Source organism: Centrocercus urophasianus, unplaced genomic scaffold (assembly GCF_019232065.1).
Source record: "Centrocercus urophasianus isolate 14NV4802_14NV808 unplaced genomic scaffold, USGS_Curo_1.0 seq_327, whole genome shotgun sequence".
Taxonomy (NCBI): Eukaryota; Metazoa; Chordata; class Aves; order Galliformes; family Phasianidae; genus Centrocercus; species Centrocercus urophasianus.
In genome coordinates this window covers 8172-30929 of record NW_024884897.1, presented here as the reverse complement: position 1 = coordinate 30929, position 22758 = coordinate 8172, and the positions used below count along the sequence as shown (strand labels likewise).

At 48.2% G+C, this 22758-nt stretch overlaps 1 protein-coding gene across 1 annotated transcript; it reads right to left on the bottom strand.

Moving 5' to 3' along the window:
* Positions 1–537: 537 nt before the first annotated feature.
* Positions 538–22341, bottom strand: TADA2A (transcriptional adaptor 2A). The gene is given in 17 exon segments (XM_042829879.1): positions 538–1810; positions 3126–3199; positions 4949–4992; positions 5679–5811; positions 6391–6462; positions 7817–7927; positions 8034–8077; positions 9977–10040; positions 15781–15853; positions 16376–16453; positions 16455–16465; positions 17817–17974; positions 18997–19088; positions 19693–19752; positions 20702–20808; positions 21492–21624; positions 22286–22341. Coding segments are annotated over 16 exon segments (1332 nt in total). The 5' UTR covers positions 21517–21624; positions 22286–22341; the 3' UTR covers positions 538–1624.
* Between the last annotated feature and the right edge of the window lie 417 nt (positions 22342–22758).

Below are 22758 nucleotides of genomic sequence, written 5' to 3'. Positions count from 1 at the left end.
ATTTGAAAGCTCCTGGGGGGGGAAGTCCCACCCTGCCTCCTGCTGCTGTTTGGTCAGCCTCCCGCTGGTGTTACGAGGGATCGTGGTGTGACTGCTGCTCACCTGACCGCAGGCTGCAGCGTGGGCCGGCCGTGCCATGGTGCTGTGTGCCCTCTGTGGACAGAGGTTTGTGACCCCACAGCGTTTTCTCAGCACGGCTCCCTGCCCTTTGTCCTGCAGCACAGGAGTGTTGTGCTGGAGCCTGGAAATAACAGGATTGAGGAGGTGCTGAGTGTGGCACAGGCTGGGAGCCTGCCTGCGTGGTGCCCTGCAAGAGGAGAAAAACCTGTTGTTTTTCTGCTTTGATGCTGTGTGAGGGAAACTTCCCTGCCCCGTTTCCCGTTGCCTCACCTTTCCTACTTTCCCTGGGAAAGAGAACTGTTTTCTAGCTCCCTGCCATCCAAAGGGATGCAGCTCTCCCCTCTCACAGCACCGGAGAGCTGGATGGAGCAGAAGCAGCTTTGTCTCACTTGGAGCCCAGAATACCATCTAAGATTGTTTCAGATCAACTTGATTTTATTGCAGACCAACATACCGCACATTCAGTGACACCTCAGGTACACAGGATAATTACATTTCTGGAGGGGAAGCAAAAATCTAAAGCCAAACATCTTAAATATGCACCGGTATAGTTATAGCTTGGGCTTTGCAGCGTGAGAACCTAGACCTGAGGACGCAGAGTGAAGCAGAGATAGCGGGGCATCACAGCCAGGAGGGCTAAGAGTCCATGGCCTGGTGTGTGCAGTGTTCTCCTCTCCTTGGTGGAAGGGAATGCTGGGGAACGGGGCGGCTTTTTGTTGATGTGAGGCAGCTGGGGCTGTCACACACAGCCTTCCATCCACCTCATGGCCTTCCCACGGAGCCGCAGCAGCCACGACAGACTTCAGCTGAAGGAATCTACCCAATGTGACCACGGCAAATGAAGTGGCAGCAGATGAAGCCCACAGGTTCGCACAGCACTCTTGTGCTGCAATACGTGCTAGTATCACTTAACGTAACAACTGCCCAGAGTTTCCCCGCAGTGTCCTTTCCCATCCTTTATCGTAATTAAGTTAAAAAGATGGGACTATTGCGAGCTCCATTTTTGCAGCCTGGGGCATGTGCTATCTCCTTTGAAAGCTGACACTTTTAGGAAGGAGTAGAGGAGGGAGGGCACTGCGTTTTTTGCCTGTACTCAGGTTGAGTCAGTGCGGCTCTCATGTGCTGCCCTCCTGTCCTCATTCTCTGCACTGCCAGGATAAAAGTGCCGCAATTCCTTTGGTTACACAAGATGTGGAAAGGAGCGGCCATCTGCGTTACAGATCGGCTGATACGGCGCGGGATTCTTGGCAGTGCTACGTGGTGTGCAATTCTGACAGCAGCAGAGTTGAGCAGCACAGTCAAAAGGAAACCAGACAAAATGTCAGCATCCATACCGTCTAACAAAGCTTTCCTACTTGTTTTTACAAAAAAAAAAAAGGTCCAAAAGATTTTAAACAATAGAAAATGTCCTTCATTTCACACTGTTAAAATCTTTCAGTGCTGTCAAAGTGACTCCAGAGCTTCTCCGTGTCCGTTTGCTCCAAGCAGAGTGCCGTGTTGCTCCTCAGGCTTTGGTGATGTACCCTTCCCTGATGAGGAAGTCATAGATTTTCCTTGTTTTGTTCACATCGATCTTGATGAGCGCTCTCGCCTGCGCGAGCCGCAGCCCTCCTTGTTTGTTGCACTCGTTCACTAAGGCAGCTTTGTATTCTAAATAGGCTCCGGGGACCAACCTCACCATCTGACAGAGCTGGAAGGCAAAGGGGAAGTTAATAAGCGCTACACTTGTCCTGCTCTCGTTCCGTGATCCGTTCTGGGGCAGTAAGGCCACGGTCGTGTTCCTGAGAACAGCTGTGCTGTATTTTGTGGTGGGGGGCAGGCGGTGATGGCGGCCAGGAGCCGCAGGTGGGCAGGGAGGAGCCCACGGCTGCTGTATTCAAAAACATTCCTGACTGAGAAACAAAGCAGGAGGATGAAAGCGAGCTCCGGGCTCACAGGAGCGTAGCTATGAGTGTGTCCCGTGTGGGCGTTGTTCTCCACGAACCAGGGATGCACGCATGCCAAAGAGACGCGCAGGCAGCAGCTCAGCCTGCTGGGCGAGAGCCGCGGCGGGCATCTCCTGTTAATCCCTGGCACACAAAGTCCTCAATGCCGTTCTACAAAAGCAGCTATGCACACATTAAGCCTTCTGGGAATCTAGGGTGGAAACCGTGCAGGGATTTGAAGTTGTGTGCTGGGCAGTGCCGTGGAGCTGCTGCCAGCTGTGCCTGCGCTGCTGCGGTGCTCCCATCTACTCCAACAGCAGCTGCCCCACGGTGCTGTGTCCAGAGCACACGTGGGCTGTCTCCTCCTTTTAATCAGGAAATGCTTAATGATTGTTTCTCATTGGTAAGAAATGGCAGAATTCAGAGGAACTTTGTTTTGGCAGAGAAGGAAACAGGTGCCCCAAACACACCGCAGTCTGAGCTACAACTGTGTGTGCTGGGTGCAGCCTGCAGTGCCACGTTCTGCAGTGAACCTCTGAACTGGCTTTCAGTGCCGCCATCCCAGTGATGGGAAATGCACCTCCAGTCAGAGAGAGCAGTCTGGAATAGACCCATGTTTCACTGGCACCTGAGCGTGCCCTGTGCACAGCACGGCTGGCTGAGGGCTGAGGCTTGGCTCTGAGCTGCACGGTGTGAGATGAACCACACCGTTCAGGTTCAGCGAGGTGTCCAGGCAGCCCCTAATGAAATCCTCTGCCGACCTGAAAACTGATGTTCATCAAGAAAATCACCCCTGCACTCAGCCCTGTCTCCTGATGGAGGAGGACAGGATGCCATCTCTGATGTTGTAATGGCCTGTAATGACACCTTGGCTCTCTCTACCTTTCTTTGCTAAATAAGCTAATTTGCCACAGCACACACACAGCACTAACTGACATTAAGAAGCCGCCTGGAAGGCCACTGTGAGCTGGAACAGGCAGTCAGGGCCTAAGCTGCTGCATTATCCTCACACCTGGTGCAGACGGTGCGGGTGCACGCATGCAGTGAGCGCCATGCTTTGTGCAGCATTCACTTCCTCACCTCTTTCTCCTTCTCGTTCAGTTTCTCCGTCCCTGGCAGCCCAGTGAGGTTCAGTGGCGGGGCGCTCCGTCTGCCTGCGGGGACAAGGGAGGGAAACATTGACAAACCATTGGGGCGGCCTGGAAGTGGCAGAGCCGGGCGTTACCGCAGTGATTCGATCCTTGTGACGTTAACCCTGCATGATCCGAGGGCTCATGCTCAGAGGTATTTAGGGCTTAACGTAAAAAGGGCATTATTTTGACAAACGGTCTGGTTTTGCAACAGATGTAGTTAAGTGCTGTGCATGCATGCATGAGGGCTCTTACGCAGCGAATGCTGCCTCACCGGTGTTAGGGAGGATCTGTGGGCGTAGGGCTGCTGTCAGGTGGGCTGAGCTGCACCTCCCAGAGCTGCAGGCTGGGAGCTGGGGCTGCCCATGGCACTGCAGCGTGGGATGCAGGGGTTTCTACTGCTGACACGGGCTGAGCTGGCAGCTTCCTGAAGCACAGTTTTCTTTAAATGCCTTTGAATGTGATGCAGGTGTTGCAAAACAAATGCAGTTTGTGCGTTTATTTTTGTGATGAGAAACGGTTCTGAAGGAAGCATCTACCACAAGGCGCTCTGACAGCTCTCAGGTTGACAACTGGAGCTACAACCGGTGTGGCTCAGACTGCCAGGAGGTTTGAGGGTTTTTTCCCCTGTGTTCCAGGGTGTGGAGCAGAACGAAGGACATTTATTGGTGTTTGGAGTCTTCTGCCCCTGAGCTGCAGGCTGCATGCCTGGCACTGTCAGGGCTAAGTCTGTCCCAGGTCAGCCTTCTCAGGTTTGGCAAAGTGGGAGATCTTGGGAAATCTGCAGCTCTGCTTTCCCAAAGATGCTGCAGGCCCTGCCCTGCCCAGCATGGTGCTGGCAGCTCTGCTCAGTCGCCTGCTCTGAGGGCCGAGCGCCCAGAGACTGGGAGGAAAAGCACTGCAGTGAGCAGCGTGTGTGCAGGGCAGGTGATTTCCAGGGTGCAGGGGGCTGTAAGCAGTGTGCTGTATGGGACAATTTGGTTTTGAATTTCTAAGAACGTAGGAAATGACACATGCATACAAACTGCATTAAAGATAATACATTAAGGCTGCAAAGCCAAGATCGCAAAATCTAGAATTAAAGTTAAGCAACAATAATTTGCCCTCTTGTATATTCAATATGAGGCAGCCTTTAATTATAGACACGTGGCAGTTTTTCCACAGTATCCCTGCCTCGTTCAGTATGCAGGATGTTCATTTAATTAGCAACTATTTGGTATTTTGTTTGGGCTTTGTTCAACACAAGATACTGGTTGCAAACACTGCATGCTATCTGAATTCCACAAGCAAAACAGTTCATTTTCTCTTGAGGTCTTCTCCCTCACCGGCCACAAAGTACTTCCCAATTAACTTCATCCTGCATAGCAGCCCTTCGGCTGAGGGGACACCATCCCCACCTGGGGGACCCTGGGTGCCAGCCTGCGCTGCTGCGTTCTCTCCAAAGCAGCAGTTCATATTGCTGTGATGTTACTATACCAGACTAGCTTATCTTTAAAAGATAGTTTTTGTTCTCATGTGAAAATTATTTTCTTTCCTGCCTTGTTCATGTGGCTTCAAGATGGGTTTCCAGTCTGTAACCAGAATAACCCAGAAATTCAGCAAAAGCAGTCAGTTTTGCATGTGGAACGAGCTTCAGATAGAGGCAGCATCGGGGAAGGCAGTGCTTCTCTACAGGGCCAGCACTCGTGCAGCCGTGTGGGAGCTGTGCTCCGGGTGCAGGCTGGGCTGTGCTCCCAACGGACGCCTGTTTCCTTACCGCCATCTGAAACGTACCTGAATTGGAAGGGATCGGCGCTGCGGGAGTCGGGCCGGAATCACTGGAAAGAAAGGAAATTTCAATTGCCGTCATCTGTTGTAAGTGTGGCTGTCTATACTGGCCCTGAGACTTTCTTCCAGCTTCTAATGCTTATACAATTCAGCTTGCATAACCCAGGACCCAACCTGAAGTCAGCAGGATTTCTAAATATTTACCACTCCCCAGCTGAGGACCATGTCTGAAACCTGTTTTTGTAAAAAAGAGATGTGTGGGGCTGGGGGGGCAGTGAGAAATTCAGTGGAGACCGGCTGGGGAAATGACAAATCATCTCCTCAGCCCTGCAGCACTTCTTGCATTGCAGCTTGCTCCTGAAATCAAAGTGCTTGTGTGAGGTGACGACACATTAATAATGCTGCCACATCTAAACTCACACAAAACATTCCGAGTGTCATCTCTGCTCTCATTAATATCCTGAAAGACCTCATTTCCCTCCACGCCTTCATTAATGGCAGTTAAGCTCCTGAAATATAAAATGCAGAAAACGGAGATGCTGAGCCCCCACCAGGCCCTTCTGTCCCTGAACTCCAACAAGTTGCTGTTGCTGTTATTCCCACCTTTCACCCTTCTGAGTTGTGCGGACTGTTCTTACTGCAATAGCTTGGGAACGTGTTCGTTATCAGACCCAAAAGTGTTTCAGCTCCATCTGAGCAAACAGGAGCACACAGCACGGCCTTACTGCGCCCATACATGTCAGCTTGCCGGCTGAGCCACTGCTGGCACGCGCTGCTGTCCTGGATGTACTGCAGCACTTCAGACAGCATGGTGCGCTTCAGGCGCTCCTCGTCTCTCGTCTTCTTCAGGTGGTCGTACGTCCTCGCACCTGTGGGTAACAGATACCACAACCTCGTGTGCTGCCTCGGTCAAAGTGTTCAGACTGTTGTTGTTCTGCTTTGGGGAATAAGGGAGAAACTGTTCTCCAGCTCTGGACCAGACTCTGCTATTCTCCCTCACGACAACTACTTGGCGTGAGAAGGTATTGGATTCCACTCCTTGCCCCTCCCCACCATCAATTTCAGGCCAAAACCAAACAAACGAGGCTGCCACGATCCAAAGCCAGGCATTTTATCTGTGGAGAGGCAGCAGCCTTATGTCCAGGCAGCCCACTTGTGGTAGACAGTGACAGTGCCTGTCACAAGAGACCACTGTGCCACAATGTGTGTTTTTCTGGGGCTTCTGAGGGGCGCTGAGTGAAGCAGAGCTGTGCTGGGCAGCAGCTCTCCCAGCTGACGGCTCAGAGCAGCTCTAAGAGCATAAAGCACCGCCAGAGCTGTGCTCAGTTAAAGTGACAGGCAAACACATTTAAAAACGCCTTTTTATTCAACACATCCTAAATATTGCAAACTCATCCTTCCACACCTTGATGAATGGGAACCGGCTCAATAATGCATCAGGTACTCACTGCAGAAATTGGTGATTCCTGCTGCTCTGTACTCCTGTAGGCGCTTTATTTCCCTTCGCAGCTCAAATTCCACTGTTGTATCCCAATGGGAAGCAGAGGGGAAACCCAAAAAGAGAAACGTGGGTCAGTGGGGATGGCGAAGATGGCTTGTTCTTATTTGCCTGCACAGCTGAGCTGTGAAGTGTACACAACAGCAGCAGGGCCAGCCTCTCTGCAAGAGCCTGTGAGCCCTCCTGACTCTCTGCCCCCACCACTACACCCCTTGATGGCAGATGTTAGCTAATTTCTAGCATTCCTGTGCTCAGGAGAATTATTTTTCCTTCATGCTTTGACAGTTCTTTGCCATACCCCCGCCAAGGCAAGCAACAACAGTAGAGCATTTCTGGAAGGAGCTTCACTAGGTCTGAAAAACGACTCCATCCTGGCTCCTTTATAGCATCCACTGCTGTCTTTAAACTACAGTTTTCATAACTGGACCTCTCAAAATGTTTCCTTGTGGAAAATTCTCCTTTTCTGCAATTGCTGAGATTAAATACCTTTGTTTCTTGTGCTCAGAACTATTTACTGTGTATAGCTTTTGTGAGCTGGCTCCAAGACATCGCCCAGTTTTACAGTGAGCAAGCCTGCCAATCTCAAATTCATTTCCTCAACTTCTCAGAGGACATGCTCAGTGCCTGCATGCAGCTCACAGGTGAACTGGAGGGTTTGGCTGTCACTGCAGTGACAACACGAAGCTGAGGATAAATGCATGCGTGTCAGACGCATGATCTGCAGGGTCATGGCTGTGGTATTTAACACTAGTGTCTCCAGAGTACAGTCACAACTGCTGAAATGCTTTGTTCTTTCTAATGAGCAATAATTTTCTCCATTTAAGTCACAGAATTAAGCAGGATTCAATGACTCGTGCTGGAATCTGACTGAATGCATGCTATGATTATGCATAACGAACTCGAGATGATTCGGAGATGGAACAATGCCTCTCCCTTTAAGGCAGGGAACGTAATGACAGCTGTGCTATGTAATTATGCACACACAGAATAGTTTCAACGCGTATCTTTCAAAGAATTTGCACTTTGCTGCCAGCTCCCTATTCCTCAATGCAAACTCAAGTTTTAGAGATTTTCTTTTCTCCGTGATACGCAGATCAGTAAATGAGCAGTGGGCTTCTGGTAAGAAAGCACTTCATCTAGCAGGTGAGCAGCTCTGGTCAGCTGAGAAGTCAAAGCACTGGGACACACGAGTGGGAAGAAACATCTGTTGTCCATCTAATACACCAGCACACAAACAGCTGTTTTCCTGAGGTAGTCAGACCAGAGGGGGGAACAACTTCCTGCCCTCCGGCAGCGCTCAGGAAAGGCTGCAGATGATGCAACCCCTTATTATGCCTACCGAAGAACATGGATGTTAGAGCCCTCCAAACACCTACGTGCGTGGCTTTCAATGAACTTATCGTGCTCCACTGGTCCCAGGATCCGTGCAAAGCGCCGCATTGTTTCGTACAGGTCTTGAACCTCCTTTGGGTATCGTCTTTCCAAAACTGAAGGGGGAAAGAGTGACACGTTTTGGTGAGGTGATGTTGGAGAGAGAGGTATTTTCATGGCAACGCTGAACTTTATCATGAAGCAGTTCCGTGTGATACTCACTCTGAAACTTCCTGAGGTTGATTAGGCCGTGGTCTCTTATAATTCTGTAACAAGGATCAAAATGGTATTAATGAGAGGCATTAACTTGTGTATCACACATAAATACAGAGGCTTCACAAGAAACTTTGACTTAAACTGTGAGATGGGCCTAAAACCAAACAAGTGAAATCTCTATGGCCCTTGAGCTGGAGAGCTGAGAAGCGTGATGCAGTGAGATTTTCATCAGGGAGGTTTTGGAAAGTGCTGTGCACCACTCCAACCCTGACAGCGCTAAGCACAAAAGGAGCCACAGCTGCTTTAAAGGGTTGGAAATTTCTTTTTTCAGACAGAGTTCACATCTACAGCGTCTCACAACTTGTCTTTCCAAAATTGGAAGGACACCGAATGTGTCACAGAGCGTGACTTCCAGCTCCAGGGAAAGGCAGATGTCCTTCTCATGGAGCAGGGGTGAGGGATGAAGGGCAAATGTTGCCACTGGGAACTGAATGGTGGTGGTTTTCCATGGCTGCTTGGATTTTACAGAGACAGTGCTTAGGTTATACATAACTTTGAGATGTCTGTGACAGGAACAGGGAAATGAGCAGTGTAAGAAGGCAGGTAAGATATGTACAAGTGCATGACAACTGCATTTGTCACAGGTTTCTGCCAGTGCCGTGTGGTCATGACTGGCAACCTGATCAGCATCTGACTTCTGCAAATGATAGGAGATATGTGAGGCCTGGCTCCTGTGGGTCAGCTTGGACTTTGTTCTATAAAATCCATTCTACTTTCCTCAGTGTGTACAAATAAGGGCCCTCTCCTAGGCAGAGAAGACTTTCTGAGTGACCTCAGTGTTTTTATGCCATTTTCCTGATTCTGTTGTGGGAACATTACAGAAAGTGAGTCATGTAACTGAGCTTTATAGCACTTTCTTTTTGTAAAACACAACGTACCATAATGGAAATCATAGCATGTAAGTATTTTTAATTAATATTGTCAATAATAATGTCAATAACTAGCACCTCTGAACCTGTCCTCCAGCAGCACCATGCTGTATCATGAGAAGGAAAGGAAGAGTCATACTACAGATTACTCATGCTTCCAACAGGCAATAATGCAGCAAGATATAATTTAAATATTGAAGAAAGTATTTGAAATTATAATAAAAATGAATTTAATGAACAGACTGAGTCATTTGAAAAAGCTGTCAAATGAACTGAATTAATGACTCAAACTCATGTCAGCAGTACAGTTATCTTCATTACGTGTTATGAAGAACCAACTCGTGGACCACTGGGAATCAGAAATCCTGATGTAAGCAGCCCTATGGAGAAAGTGAGGGTTCTGGCAACCAGGCACAGGTTGTTTTTCCCTACAGCAGGAAATAAACCACGTGAGGTCCATCAGCACTACGTAGGAACAGGAAAACAGAGACTTGTCTCCTCTCCTCTTCCCAGTACTGGCTCTGTGTGTGAGCAGTTTCCCAGGCAGTATTTCAACCTGCAGCTCTGCAAACATGCCAGAAGCTTAGTTTGCTCAATATAACTGGACTGGGGGTAGCAGTGTGGATGCAACGGGAACAAGACTTTCCTGCAGCAGGGAGTCCTGGACAGCAGGTTTTAAGTGAGTGATTTGTTCTCAGTGCACTTAAAGGAGAGCAAAGGAGTGTGGATGTCCTTTGTCGCCCGTATGTCCTAAGAAGTACCAGTCTGTTAATATGTTTTCTGGCATGGTACCATTGCTAAAGCCACATGTTTGATGTAAATCTGTGCACAGAAAGAGAACTACATGTCCAGAATGACCCGTGCCATGCAAAGCTCCCAGCAGCAGGTCTCCCTGCATGGGAGCAGTCTGGAAGGCTGCTGCAGGGAATCAGTTCTGCCCAGTGCTGCGACAGTGCTGGGCGACAAACGTGGCACTGAAGCAGAGAAACACAGTCACTGCTTTGCTGCTTGAAAACTCACTTTTTTCTTCGCTGTCTTTCCTTTAACCTGGAATGGTAGATATCTACAACTGCAATCTTCAGAGCTGCAAAACAGAGAAGAGGATTACAAAATACGTGACGAATCACTGTATTAATGCTAATTTTCAAGCCTTTATGTTCATGGCAGGCTGAAATTGTCACTTACTTTGATGTTTTAAAAATCCCATGGTAATTTTACATGGACATAAAACCACCAGAAGCATATGCTAACTGTAGAGCCTTTCTTTCTGTTCCTCTTTTCACACACGTTACTGCTTCTAAGAGTGAACTTGGGTAGACCCGAGAACTTCTCTCCTTTACACAACCTTGGAGAGTTTTACTATTAGCACATCTTTGTTCCTTTGTACATGCTGCTGTCACACATCGCTTCTCCCGAAAAGCAAGTTTATCAGATGGATGGGCCTCAGCTTTCACCTTGAGCAAGGCTTCTCAGCACACACAGAGGACTCCAGAAAACAGAAAGGCTGAATTCTGCATTGAGAAGAATCAACGTAGCCTTTGCTACCATTCTTGAAAACATCTACGAGATTTTAGCTCGTTAACTTCTAAATGAATCTATCTGCTGGCAGAACAAAGAGAAGGGTTCAGCGCACTGTGAAAAAGCCACTCGTTAGGAACCACTTCCTTCTCAGGAGGAAATCAGTCCGCAGTCCTGACTGATCCCCTTGGAGATCCTTGGCTTCTCCTTCCTGTAACCATGGGGACAATAAACCCTTCAGGTGCATCCCTACAAGCTGAGGTGACCAGCATCACTTCCCTCATTTTGTTAAGTAGGGCTCAGATTTTCGGCCATGACTCGGCTGGGGTTGGCTGACTGCTGGGTCGGTTGGTCCCAGAAGTAAGCTTACAACCTGACTGCGGGTTCAGGCTGCGGACACAAGGTGTGAAGTTTCAGCTAAGGGGAGCCGTGGCTGGACGTGCTGGGAGCTGGGATGTGCTCCTCTCTACAGCCACACAAACAGGGCACAACCAACAGCGGCACTTCATCGACTGGACTCCCTGCTCAATACTGAACAGCGCAGTGAAGAGAGGAGTGTGGTTGTGTGGTTTTGCATCCATTTAAAAATCCGTGTTTGCGTGTAAATAGCAGGAAGCCCTGAGCCTGCAGCAATCAATCTGTGCAGTCCTGGGGGTAACAACACTTCTTGCAAGCAGGGACAGCTGCAGCTGCAGGCAGTGCTGAGCGCCGGCAGCATCGCATTCCACTTGCTGATCCTCTGCTAACACAGAAACTCCTGAATTTATACAAACTGATTTGCTGCTAATGCAGGAGCAGAAGATTGCACACCAAGGTAGGAGGGTGGTACAACGTCCTTGCTTCTTTTTGCAAAAGCAGAGTGCTCAGGAGAAGTTGTGTATTTTCATAAGCCCTAATTTAAGAACCAGCACAGGTGGGAAATTTTCCTTCGTGTTTAAACATGAGCAGAAGAGAATGGGAAATGCCAGAACGGAAACATGAATGAAATATATCTGAAAGTTTTGGTGCCAGCTGACGGAAAATAATGCTGTATTTTTAAGGCCCATGCAGGCCCAGGCAGCACGTTATCCTGTGGGGTTTGTGTGGGCAGTGCTTCGTAAGCACGTGCAGAAACTGCACTGAGAGCCTCTGTCAATATCACAGGTAACTGTGCATCAATAACTGCTGCATTTCAGTGCTTTCACTTGAGCACACAACATTCTGAAAGAACTTCTGATTCACTGGGAGGGGAAAGGGAGCACATGAGAATAGGTGAAGGGCAAAACCAGAGCTTTTGCATATAGGAAAAATGAGTATTTGCTGCCACGTGTGCTTTTGGAGGGGCTTCTGTTTTTAATACATTCATACTGAGATAACTGATTATTACAAGATCTGGAATGCATGAATAACTCAGACTATCACACTGTTACATGCTGCATTAAAATGAGAAAAAGAGATGCTTTACAAATGAAGATGATTTGCTTCTGCTTTTCCCCTTGGATTATACTGGGGAGGCAGCTGTTTGTCCTGGTAACTTGAGATAATCCAAGCTGACATCACATTCAAAGTGCCAGCTTTGGGAAAGAAGAGTTTTTGAGATGGTCACAGCAGCCTTGAGGGGTCCAGTGATAGGCAGAAATTCAAGGCTCCTTTCTGCATTCCAAAAAATCAAAATATTTTGGTTTCCCAAGGCAGCATCCAAAACAGTTTCTTTGCTTTTCATTCCTCTGCAGCCTCATTTAGTCTGCACAACCTTTCCAAACACTGAGTGAAACTTTTGTTTCACTCTAGCTAACCTTTGCTTGGCATGCAGGAGCCAAATAATGGCAGGAATGCAAAGCCATCAAACAGGTTGTGCCTCGGGTGGTGCAAACCTCATGGCCACAACCTGATATCCCCCTGCAGAAGAAAGCAGGGCTCAAAGCAAGCACAGGACTGGCCTTCAGACTGTGTCAGGACCTAAGAGAATAAGCATCATGGAATATTAGGACATCAGCTGTCTTGTACGTTATGAAATGAAATGTCACTGCTGTACGTCCAGAGCTGCAGTCTATTCCCAACACACTTCCAAACTTGCAGCCTCAGCAATTACTTCCTCGCATTTGAAGTAAAAATCATTTACATGAGAGGGAGAAAGAGCCTGGGAAAAACAAATGACTTATGATTCAGTCTGATGAAAACTTGTAATTCATGAAATATTCAAGCACTCTGGGCTGAATTCCACTTATAACTCGTTGTTTCACTTGATCCGTCCATTATGGTTTTGTTTCACTGCAGTATTTATTTGCATGTACTCACCGGGCTGTGAGTGCTGCAGCAAAACAAACAGTTTGGGAAACTAACAGAAATCTGGGGGATTTCATCCAATTTGTACCATCTCTCTGAGACCAAGATGTGGCACAGCGATGCCGGAGCGGTGGGAGCAGGGGGTGCAGGTTTGTGTGCTCCTCACAAAGGAGGATCTCGCATCAAACATTCTTCTTTCTTGTATTTGCTGGCATGTGTGCTTTTGGAGGGGCTGAAATACTGAGAACGTGCTGGGTGATGCAGGGAAGTGTGGCAAGAAAACCCAATGAGATTACTGAATGGAGATGCAGAACTTTGTATAGTTTTAAGATAAGCAGTGATGGGAAGGAAGAAGGGGGAATTCTGTTTCAATGCAAGCACCAAATGTTCCTGCCTTATGAGCATCCCAGCCCCTGCAGCACAATCTATGGCTTGAGAAACCACAGAAGCTGTTCTGCTCTCTGTGGCAAGGTCTAGCTTGAGTCACCTGCAGCAAATGGAAAATAAAAGTACTCCGAAAAATCAGTCTTGGACTCAGTGAGGTTCAACACACAGCAGGAAAACAGACTGAGGAATTTTTCACAAAGCTGAAGCGCAATCTATGCTGTCAGACCCTACCTGGGCTTCTCTGGGTGATTAATGTGCTAAAACTCAGTACCTTAAAACAGAAAAGTTTACTGTTTGGCCAGCAAGGAGTTTATCTCAAGCAGCTGTAGTGGAGGGCAGCAACAGCGCTGCTTTTCAAGGACATCTCTGTGAGGTGCTGTGCAGGAACATTGCCAGGGAGGGCTGGGGCAGGGGTGTGTGAGAGCACAGCCCCAGGGCTGCCTGCAGCCTCCTCTGCCCCTAACAGGAAAGTGCAAGGACTTCAGTCAGCCTGTCGCCCGTCCCTTCCTTCAGATGCACACCTTGAGCCATTTTGTGCTAGCCTGGAGAAGGGAAAGATCTGATCCCAAAGTTGCTGTTAGAAAATAATTATTTCCCTCCCTAAGGTGCCTCATGTAAGAGAAAAACAGCTGGCTAGGCCCTGGGACTTCACTTTTTTAGAGGCATTCTCTCTCCATAGGCAGATCTGGAACAGCTGTGGGAAGGATGCTGCCAGAGCCTCTGAGCTAAGGGATTGAAAATGCAGTCGGTCACGCTCCATAGGCTCTGAGTTTTCTGAGCAGAGTTTTCACAAGGCGAATGCCTGACATTCTATACTAAATACTGCAGACAACTAAAGAATGGACTGAAGAACACCCAATGAAATTATCAGGCAAAAGATTGGGCCGACAGAAGGAAGTATTTTTTCATGCATCACGTAATGAAATTGTGGAACTCCTAACTCAATTGTGGAAGTCAGTGCTACAGGATGTTAAGGGGAAAATCACAAATACATACAGTTGCTAAGTTCATGCAGGATGGGAACTGTGGCCAAAATGGTATGAACATGGTCTGTGGTTAACATTACTAACATCTGGCTGTACAAAACTTGGCAGATAAGCCAAGAAAAGCATCAGCTGGACTTTTCTTACATTCTTCTGTGCATCTGCTGTGGGACAGCAGGGCACCAGGCAGACCTGTGGGCTGGCCCTGCAGAGCTGTGTGATGCTCCAAAGAGATGAGGAAAGGTGATTGTTTGCATTCAGACTGGAGATTTAAGAGGGGGCTGAGAGGAGACATCTCACCTGGCTGACCTGTGCAGCAACAGGAAGAATGTGTGTGAGGGGTATACAAGAAAGTGTTGGTAAACCATTGCAATCCATTAATGCACAGAACTAGGAAAAGGTTTTGCTTTTTTAGTTTGCCAGAACTCACTACAGGACACAGAAGGAAGGCTGTTTTAATAGTAATAAAAAGTAACAGTGGAGAGAGGGCATGATGAATCTGTGACAGCCACAAGCCAGTTCCTCTTTCAATAAAAGTTAAAAGGGAAAAGAGACTGATATATGATTCTCATAACTTTTTTGGAACCAAGGGAGATTGCATTCCTTAGAACTCTGTGCACTGCTAAATCTCAAACTGATTTTTATAAGTTTGGAAAGGCTGTCTGTACGTAACAGGATCTGTCTGCCTCAGCTGAGCGCTGCCTGACAGGGAGGGGGAATTCTGAAACACAAATATGGAACTTTTAAATATCAGACTTTTTCCCACATTCGTAAGTAAATGTAATCTTTATTTGGCTATGGATTAAAGCTTAATTGTAATACTTCTTGATATTTGTATTATTAAGGCAGTGGCATTCACAGACATCAGCAGTGGTAGCTGGACCCGCACAGTGACTCTTCTTCTTAATGAACTTCCTAAGGTACAGCGAATGTGCTGAGACTCCAGGCATGTCTAACAACTGAAAAACATGCACTTCAAGAGTGTAACTGTTCCAAAGTGTTGCATGCAGTCCTACCCTACATATCTCCTTGCTTCCAGTCTCAATCCTATCTTAGTAACAGATTTCCTAAAAATGAGCAGTTAGAATAAGTGGCAAATCTTCTAAGAAATGAGATACAGCAGTGGAAAAGGGTACTAGCAGCAGAGGGGAAGGTGTTCCTCTTCTTTCTGCATCAAAGAAAAGCTCTGCCTTGCTACAGTGCTCACAAGCATTATATGAGTAGAAAGCGTCCTTCAGGCATGGAGGGAGGTGCTATGAAAGCACTGCACTTCTGGTTGCAGTGGTTGTGTGGGTCTTTATTCAAACACTGATGTACTGCTGCCCGTTTCCAGACTAATTGCTAGCTCAGATAATTTACTTCTTACATCAAGCATCGCTTGTGTTGCTCCTACAGAGATGCCAATTACTGACAGACACTGTTCTGTTTGGGTCATGCTCTACTTTACAACTGATTACGTTTCAGTAGTGAGTAAAGTGCTTTATGATATATGTAAGTACCAATTGTACATCAATTCATTAAGAGCTTTTAAGAGATTTGAAACAGAAAACCATAGAAATGTTAGTTTAAACCCCTGAGATCATTAAAAATGAATGTTCACTTTAAAGTAGGTCTGTAGAGAAAAAGACCCAGTGAAATACTGTTCAAGCAGTGCACAAAAACAAGACTTACCATGCAAAATGTCTGAATCATCTTCTACAAAATCAATGTCTCTCAAATCCCATTCAGCATAGTTGTCAAACTCCTGTTCAGAGATAATTAATAAACTGTCACTTAGCCAGTGCTAAAGGGTCAGTACCGAGTTTCAGGACACATGTAAGCACTCAGAGGCATGTAAGACAACAGAGGCATTTACTCATTTGTGGCTGCACAAGGTTCCATCTGGAGCAACGCACGTCGCCGTGCTGCCTTAACAAAGCAATGCACAGCGTGCACCTCTATGGCCGAGCCCACAGCTAGAGCACTGAAATGAGGCAGGTCGCCCAGGCAGGCTGTGGATCACACAGCCACATCTGAGGCACATGGAACAGAAGCACACAGAACGCGAGCTCCTCTGAGCGCCAGCTCACAGCCCTGCTCACATCAGAGGTGCAGGCGGTGGCCACGTCCCAGCACTGCCCTGTTGCTCCTCGCTGTGACCAGCCGTCCTGCCAGCACCGCCTGTGGCTTTTCTGCCTTGCACACTGCAGGCAGGGCTGTGCAGCTGTGTGTTTGCTGGTCTTGCACTCAGTCGCAAATACACAATAATGGGAGGAGGAATTCTTACCTCGACAAAGTCAGCCCGTGCCGGCATGTACCCGGCCATGTCTCTGGAGAGCAAGGAGTCAAAAGTAGGCCGGGGGGGGATCATCAGCAGCTGGGAAAAGAAAGGCGCTCAGTCATTGTAGGGCACGGGCTGCTTCTGATGCAAACTGCTCTGTGTGTTGGCTTGTGTTACTTTTGTGCAAAAGAAGTGTGGATAGGTGAAGAAAAAAACGACTGGGGGTTTATGCGGGGTTATGGTCAGGAAAAGCCTGAGTCAATCCAGAGGAAAAGGCAGGAATCTGAGATCTGCAGAGTACTCTCAAAAGTCAAACAGAAATTCGAGGCAATAAACAGACTATAAAACATGAACTCCAGATTTCAGAACTCAGCATCCCCCCTAAACCTCTGCAGTCGTGCTCTCGGTGCACAGGTTCTTTCGGTTAATAGCAGCAGGGCTGTTCAATCTGCCATCTTCTGGGTGCTGTTTACAGAGCACTGCAATTAAAGCCTGACAACTGAATTGTTACAGTGCTTCCCAACTGAGGGTCTTGGAATTTACAGACAATAATGGACCGAGGCACACAGCACACTCGTGAAGGAGCTAAGAATTTTAAATCCCATGCTACAGATAAAGAAAGCTGGAGCTCACAGAATTTTTCTTGGTACAGGTCATATAAAACTCAATGCCAGCAGCCAGGGATAGAAGCAAAATGGGCCTGTTCCTCCTAAGCACTTTCTCATGAAATCAGAACTTCCAGATAGCAAGCAGTCTTTTTGCCCAGCCATTTTGGAGAGCCTTGCATTGGCAGACTGGAGGAATTCTAAAGATGTTAGATTGCACAAAACGCACCAGTTTTCCTCCAATTGCTGAAATTTAAGATAAACATTTTAAAGACACTTTTAAATAGAGAGCTGTGAAATCAGCGCTGTTCAAAGAGAGTGATTTTATGACAGATTACACCAACCAACAGGCTGCCAGGAAATGGGTCATCAGATAGAATGTTCTAGAGGTGGAAACCTGAGGTCTGGACAAGATGAGCAGCCACCCCAGCGATGGGGGATTGCTCACACTGGTGTTCACAAGAGCACGTGCTGTTATTTTGAGCCCCACGTGAGGTAGCTTTGAGGTTTGTCTGTTGAACATGATGGACACCCAGGCTTTTGCTGTGCTGATTTCTGAATGACCACCTTCACCAGTTGGGCAGAAACTTTGTGTTTTCAGCAGCTGATGGTGATATCAGACCACTCTGTTGCTCCCCGTTCCCACTGCATGTGCAGTCTGCTATATTTGATACCCCGTGATGTAATACAGTGCACAGAAGACCATTCTGTTCAAGTCAGCTCTCCTTTTGGGAATGAAAGCCAACTGTGTGTGTGTGTGGCTCGTGCCTTCCCCCACAGGCTGCCTGCTTCATTCCTGCAGAGCACAGAGCAGGCAGCGAGCTGCTGGTGGAGGTACTCACGGTGGAAGGGAATGGCTGTTTCACTGTGCTGCGCCTCCTCAGCCTGCTTCAGGTTCAGCAGCGTAGATGCAAACAAGGGGTTGTTGATGAAGTGTTTCATGTAATGTTTCTCACACTCCTCCTTGGATTTTGTACACATCTGGTTGGCCACATCCTGCCTGAAGTGGGGAAAGAGGGGAACTTAATACAAAGAACATGGAAATGTTGAGGGTTTTTTTTCTATTCTGAAGAGGTAAATTTCGTTTTGAACTGACTGCACTGCGTGCAGAGAACTGCAGTGACAGAGGAGGAACTTGGTGTTTTGTCTTAGTAAAATGGCTGTGTAAGCTGAAGCCTTAAAAAAACCATATCACAACACCAGCAGCAATCATTCCAATTTCTGTTACAGTAAAAATTGGATGCAAGGGATTCCAGGAAGAAATGTCACTTTTCCCTTTATCCAGAATAGGCTGAAAAAAGCCAAATGTTTAAGGAAAATGTTAAGATTACTTGTGTTGCTGAGGGCAAGGTGCACTAGGCAGAATACTTGCAGGTACAACTGCAACCAGCTTTCAGTCTTAGTTAACAGTAAGGTTTACATAAGGGCACACAGCTCTCTTTCTGTATAGTTTGGCATTCTGTGCTTTTTATCATAGCAATCTTTTCATGGAGAAGAGAGATAACATCACCACAGATCTCCTTTATTTACAGATGCATAAAAATCCTGTAGCAACTACAGAAATTAACAGAACACAGGAAAATATTAAATATTTCCAACGCTCTATTCTAAACATGACACAGAAGCAGGAAACCCATAACAACTCCTGGCTGGGCCACTGTAAGCAAGCTGAAACCACATGAGAGAAACTCTGCAGTTGATTTTTACATAGGAGTAAACTGAGGTAAAGAAAATGTCATGCAATAGTTGAGTTTCTTCCAAACCTGGTGGCTTCAGTGTGACATGAGGGAGCTCTGTCCTTCACTAGAGGTGCCATTAAACACACGAGAGGCCCGTACCAATTGTGTGTCTGATAGAAGAGATGAAAACAGAATCCATGTTCTGCTTTAGCTTCTAAATTGGTATCTCACCCACGATGACTCAGAGCATTCACTGTGCACTGATGCATTCAACAGTAAGATCCAGTGAAACAAGAGATCTCCCCATCATTCACTGACGGAGGCTGAGCCCCCACATGCTCACCAGTTTCCAAATCCGCAGTCCATCACAGCCTCCAGCAGTGCCATTTCCTCTTGAGCTGTCCAGTTAGGATCCAAGACAGGGAAATCTGAAGTCTGGAGGAAAAAAAAAAGCAGCAGATCAAACTGCTGTGATTCTCAGTTATCCACCATACGAAGAAAAGAAGAAGCTGCAGGCTACAGGGCGACGCAGCACAAAGTACTGGCTGTGTTTCAGTTCTGTGTCATGAATCCTGATAATTGTCAGATTACTGAAGTCACTGGTCCATCAATTGCAGTAAATACCAGTTTGTCACTACAGATCTCAGTATGCTGCCACACGTGCTCTCAGCCACTTGTAATTTAACGTTATGCCACGAAACAGTAACAATTGCCAAAAACTTTTTAAGCAATTCATTTCTGGGGAGGACAACAACTGAGAAACTGAAATTAATTGACATGGTTAAAGAATTGGAAAGTCTAGGAGATGCACTGTGCTATCCAGGCAGAAGGAAAAACGTAACAGAAGCATCTCCACTATTCCATTATGTGGATGGACATTTTTCTTTCCTCACAAGGAAGAGTTTTTCGTTTATTTAATAGTCTAAACTTATGAATCCAAGAACTGTGCCAGTTACTGTTTTATGTGCTGTTATTAAGCAAGGTCTGGGAAATATGAGAGCTCGGGATTGAGTAGGTGTAACCCAAAAGGAATATTTACCATTATCTCGTAAGTGTGATCACTTTGGTGTTTCTTGTATTCAAATCCTCGTGTGAAACACTGCAGAGAAAAGAGGAGCATTATGTTACTCTCTTCTGCACTGAAAACATTGTGACTGGCTTCTTTTTTCCCTTTATTCTCTGACCATCGCTTACCCACCTTGATAAAAACTGACCACCTGATATGCTGAAAATCATATTTATTTTTTCTGATTTCATTTTAGAAAAAATATGTAACAGCAGTTATAACAATTTGTGTTATAACTTTGAAGCTGTGCAGTATTCTGGTCTTTTACACTAAGATGTAACTCGTGTGCACCTCCACGCTTTCTGTTAGGTATTTATAGCCAAGTTGGGCAGGTGAAAGAAGCTTGGTGCCATGTTATGTGTCATTCCTGGAATTCTGAGCATTCTGCAAGTATTGAAAGAGTGGTTTCCTTTTGGAGCTTTGAGAAAGCTCCCTTTTCAGTATTAGAAGTCATTGCTGTTTTTTAGTCATAAATAATTAAAACTAACGATCCTTTCTGCAGTGATCTGATCACAAACACAATTTGTAAATAACTTTAATCTGGTCAGAATTATTGTCTATTTGGCAAATTTCCTGCTGATTTTCTTTGCCATATGGGAGGTAAAAAAAAAAAAAAAAAGGAAAAAAAGGTGTGAGGACAGGGAGAGGGTGTTTCTTGATGGATTTTCTTTTCTGTGCCATAAAAGTGACAGAAACAATGCCTCTCCAGACGTGCAGGGGCATGCTGTGTTACAGTCAGGCCGACTGCACGTCTTTAGCAAGCTCTGGCTGCCTTCACCCAGGTCTCATTCAGCTGCTCGTGTCTCAGTTCTTCAGCCTCCCACATTTTCTTTGCCATTTCCCTGTCCCTGAGCAAATAAGTGTGTTGATATGAGTTTGCAGAGACCCGTTATTAATGTGTTTATGGAGCAGCCTGGCACCGGGCGGCCTTTGATGACTTTCTCAGACAAATGAATGTCTTTGCTTTCATCCTTGCACTCACCTGCAAGCACAGGAGGAAGGGAGGAGGCCCACACTCTGCACACTTCACGTAGGGCTCGGTGAGGTACGAAGAGCAACCTCTGCATGGAGGTTTATCGAAGGGGTCATCTGCAAAGCCAGAAGTAAATCTCATGCAACACAAACGTGGTGCTGCTTTTGCGATCATCCAAATTCACTTTGGGTGTCCAGCAATTTAAAATGAACTCAGCTGTATGCAACTTCTTCCCTATTGATACAAGTTCCTTCCTGAGCTGGAATATTAAGACAGCTATTGGCATTAAAGCTTTGCTGTGGACCTGGTACAGAGGGCAAGTTGTGCGATCATGCTGGAGTCAAGGAACAGCTCTGCAGCAGCCGTCTGGTGCTGCTCAACAGGGGTGGCAGCTTTGTGAGCTGGCTGACTTGACTCAGTGCCCAGAGACCCAAGGCTTTATGGAGAATATTGCACAGACAGCAGCACTCTCCCATCCATCCTCCTCGTCTGATTCAAAAAGCACGTTGCTGTGGTTGCAAAGGCATTGGCCTGATTGCTCTGTAACCTGTCCAAACCCCGGGCTGCTGAATGAGGAGTGAGACACTGCTCTGCGAGTTCACTGCAAAACAGTCAAAATACTGTCTTAAGCCATTATTTTTTCTAAACTGCAATTTAAGTAGTAAAAAGAGGACAGAAGCAAGGTCTGAACTGCCAGCAATCACTGCAGTCCTCATGCAGCTGAGGGTTTGAGGGATCAGATGTCTCTGCTGCTGTCTCCCTCCCCAGCTCAAACACCTCCCAGCCCTGCGGTACTCACTGCCGAAGGAGGCCAGGCGCTCCATCCTGCGCTGCTCCCTGAAACTCGTGCTGCCCCAAACGCACTGCGTCCAAAGCCGTGTTCTGGGCTGAAATCCTCACAGCATTCTGAGCAGACAGCAGCTGTGAGCAGCCTGTCACAGGGACAGAGGTGGGGTCAGCCTCTCGTGGTGCCGGAAAGGTCCGGTTGGGTCTGAGGAATCATTTCTTTAAAGAAGCAGCCAGGTGTTGTGGCACAGGGAGCTGGGGGTCACCGACCCGCCAGGTGTTCCAGATCCGTGCAGGGATGTGGAGCTGAGGGATGCGGTCAGAAGGCACAGAGGGATGGGTGGGGGACCTTGGAGGTCTTTTGGAACTGAATGATTGTGTGATTCTGAGAGAGGTGCGAAGTGATGGGGACACACCCCTAGGGCCCCAGTAGACAGTGACAGAAGCGATGGCGGCACCGGGAACCTTGGGGCCGTGTTTGCGTCGGGCAGATTCGGGCGCTTTCCTATTGAGTCCGACGGGCGGCGCTCAGTGGGGTCCCACACGGGGCCACAGCTGGAGGACCGTCCTCCCCTCACCGCAAGGCGGCGCCCTCCCCGCCCACTCCCGAGCCCCCGCCCCCTCCCGAAGCCCCGCCCCCTTGCGAGGCCGCGAGGTGAGCGGCGGGAGCGCGCCGCCACCCGCCCGCTCCCTTTTCCTGTCCGCCGCACTGTCCATCTCCCCCGCCCCGGATCCGACTCCTCCCCGCCGTGGTACGCTCCCGACTTCCCCCTGGCCGCTGCCGGGCCGCGCCCCGCCGCCTCTCACCTCGCGCCGGGGCAGTTCCCGCGCGTCACGGCCCTCGCGCGGCCGCGTAACGGCCGTGCGCGTGCGCCGAGGCGCTGTGCGTGCGCGGCCCCGTGCCGTCCCGCCCCGCCCTTCGGCTGCGGGCAGTGCGCGCGCCCGGCGGGGCGTGCGGAGCCACGATCTCGGGTTCCCGTTTTGGGTTCCTGAGGCGGCGGGGCGCCTCCGGGCCGCGGGTTCGAGGCCCGCTCTGCCTGAGGGCACGCGGCCGCGCGACTGCAAGGGCCGAGCGCGGCCTGGGGGGTGCACGGGGGCCCGCCCGGCCTCCCTGCAGCCCGGAGCTCGGGGCGATGCCGCAGGTCGCTGTGCCTGCCGGGCACCGGCGCTCGAGGACGCGTTACGAGTTTGATTGCGCGTCCCTCAGCGCTGCTCCCGCAGCCGAGGCTCTGCCTGCCGCCCTCTGGGCGCCGGTCCCGTGTCATCTCGGCCCCGTGCAG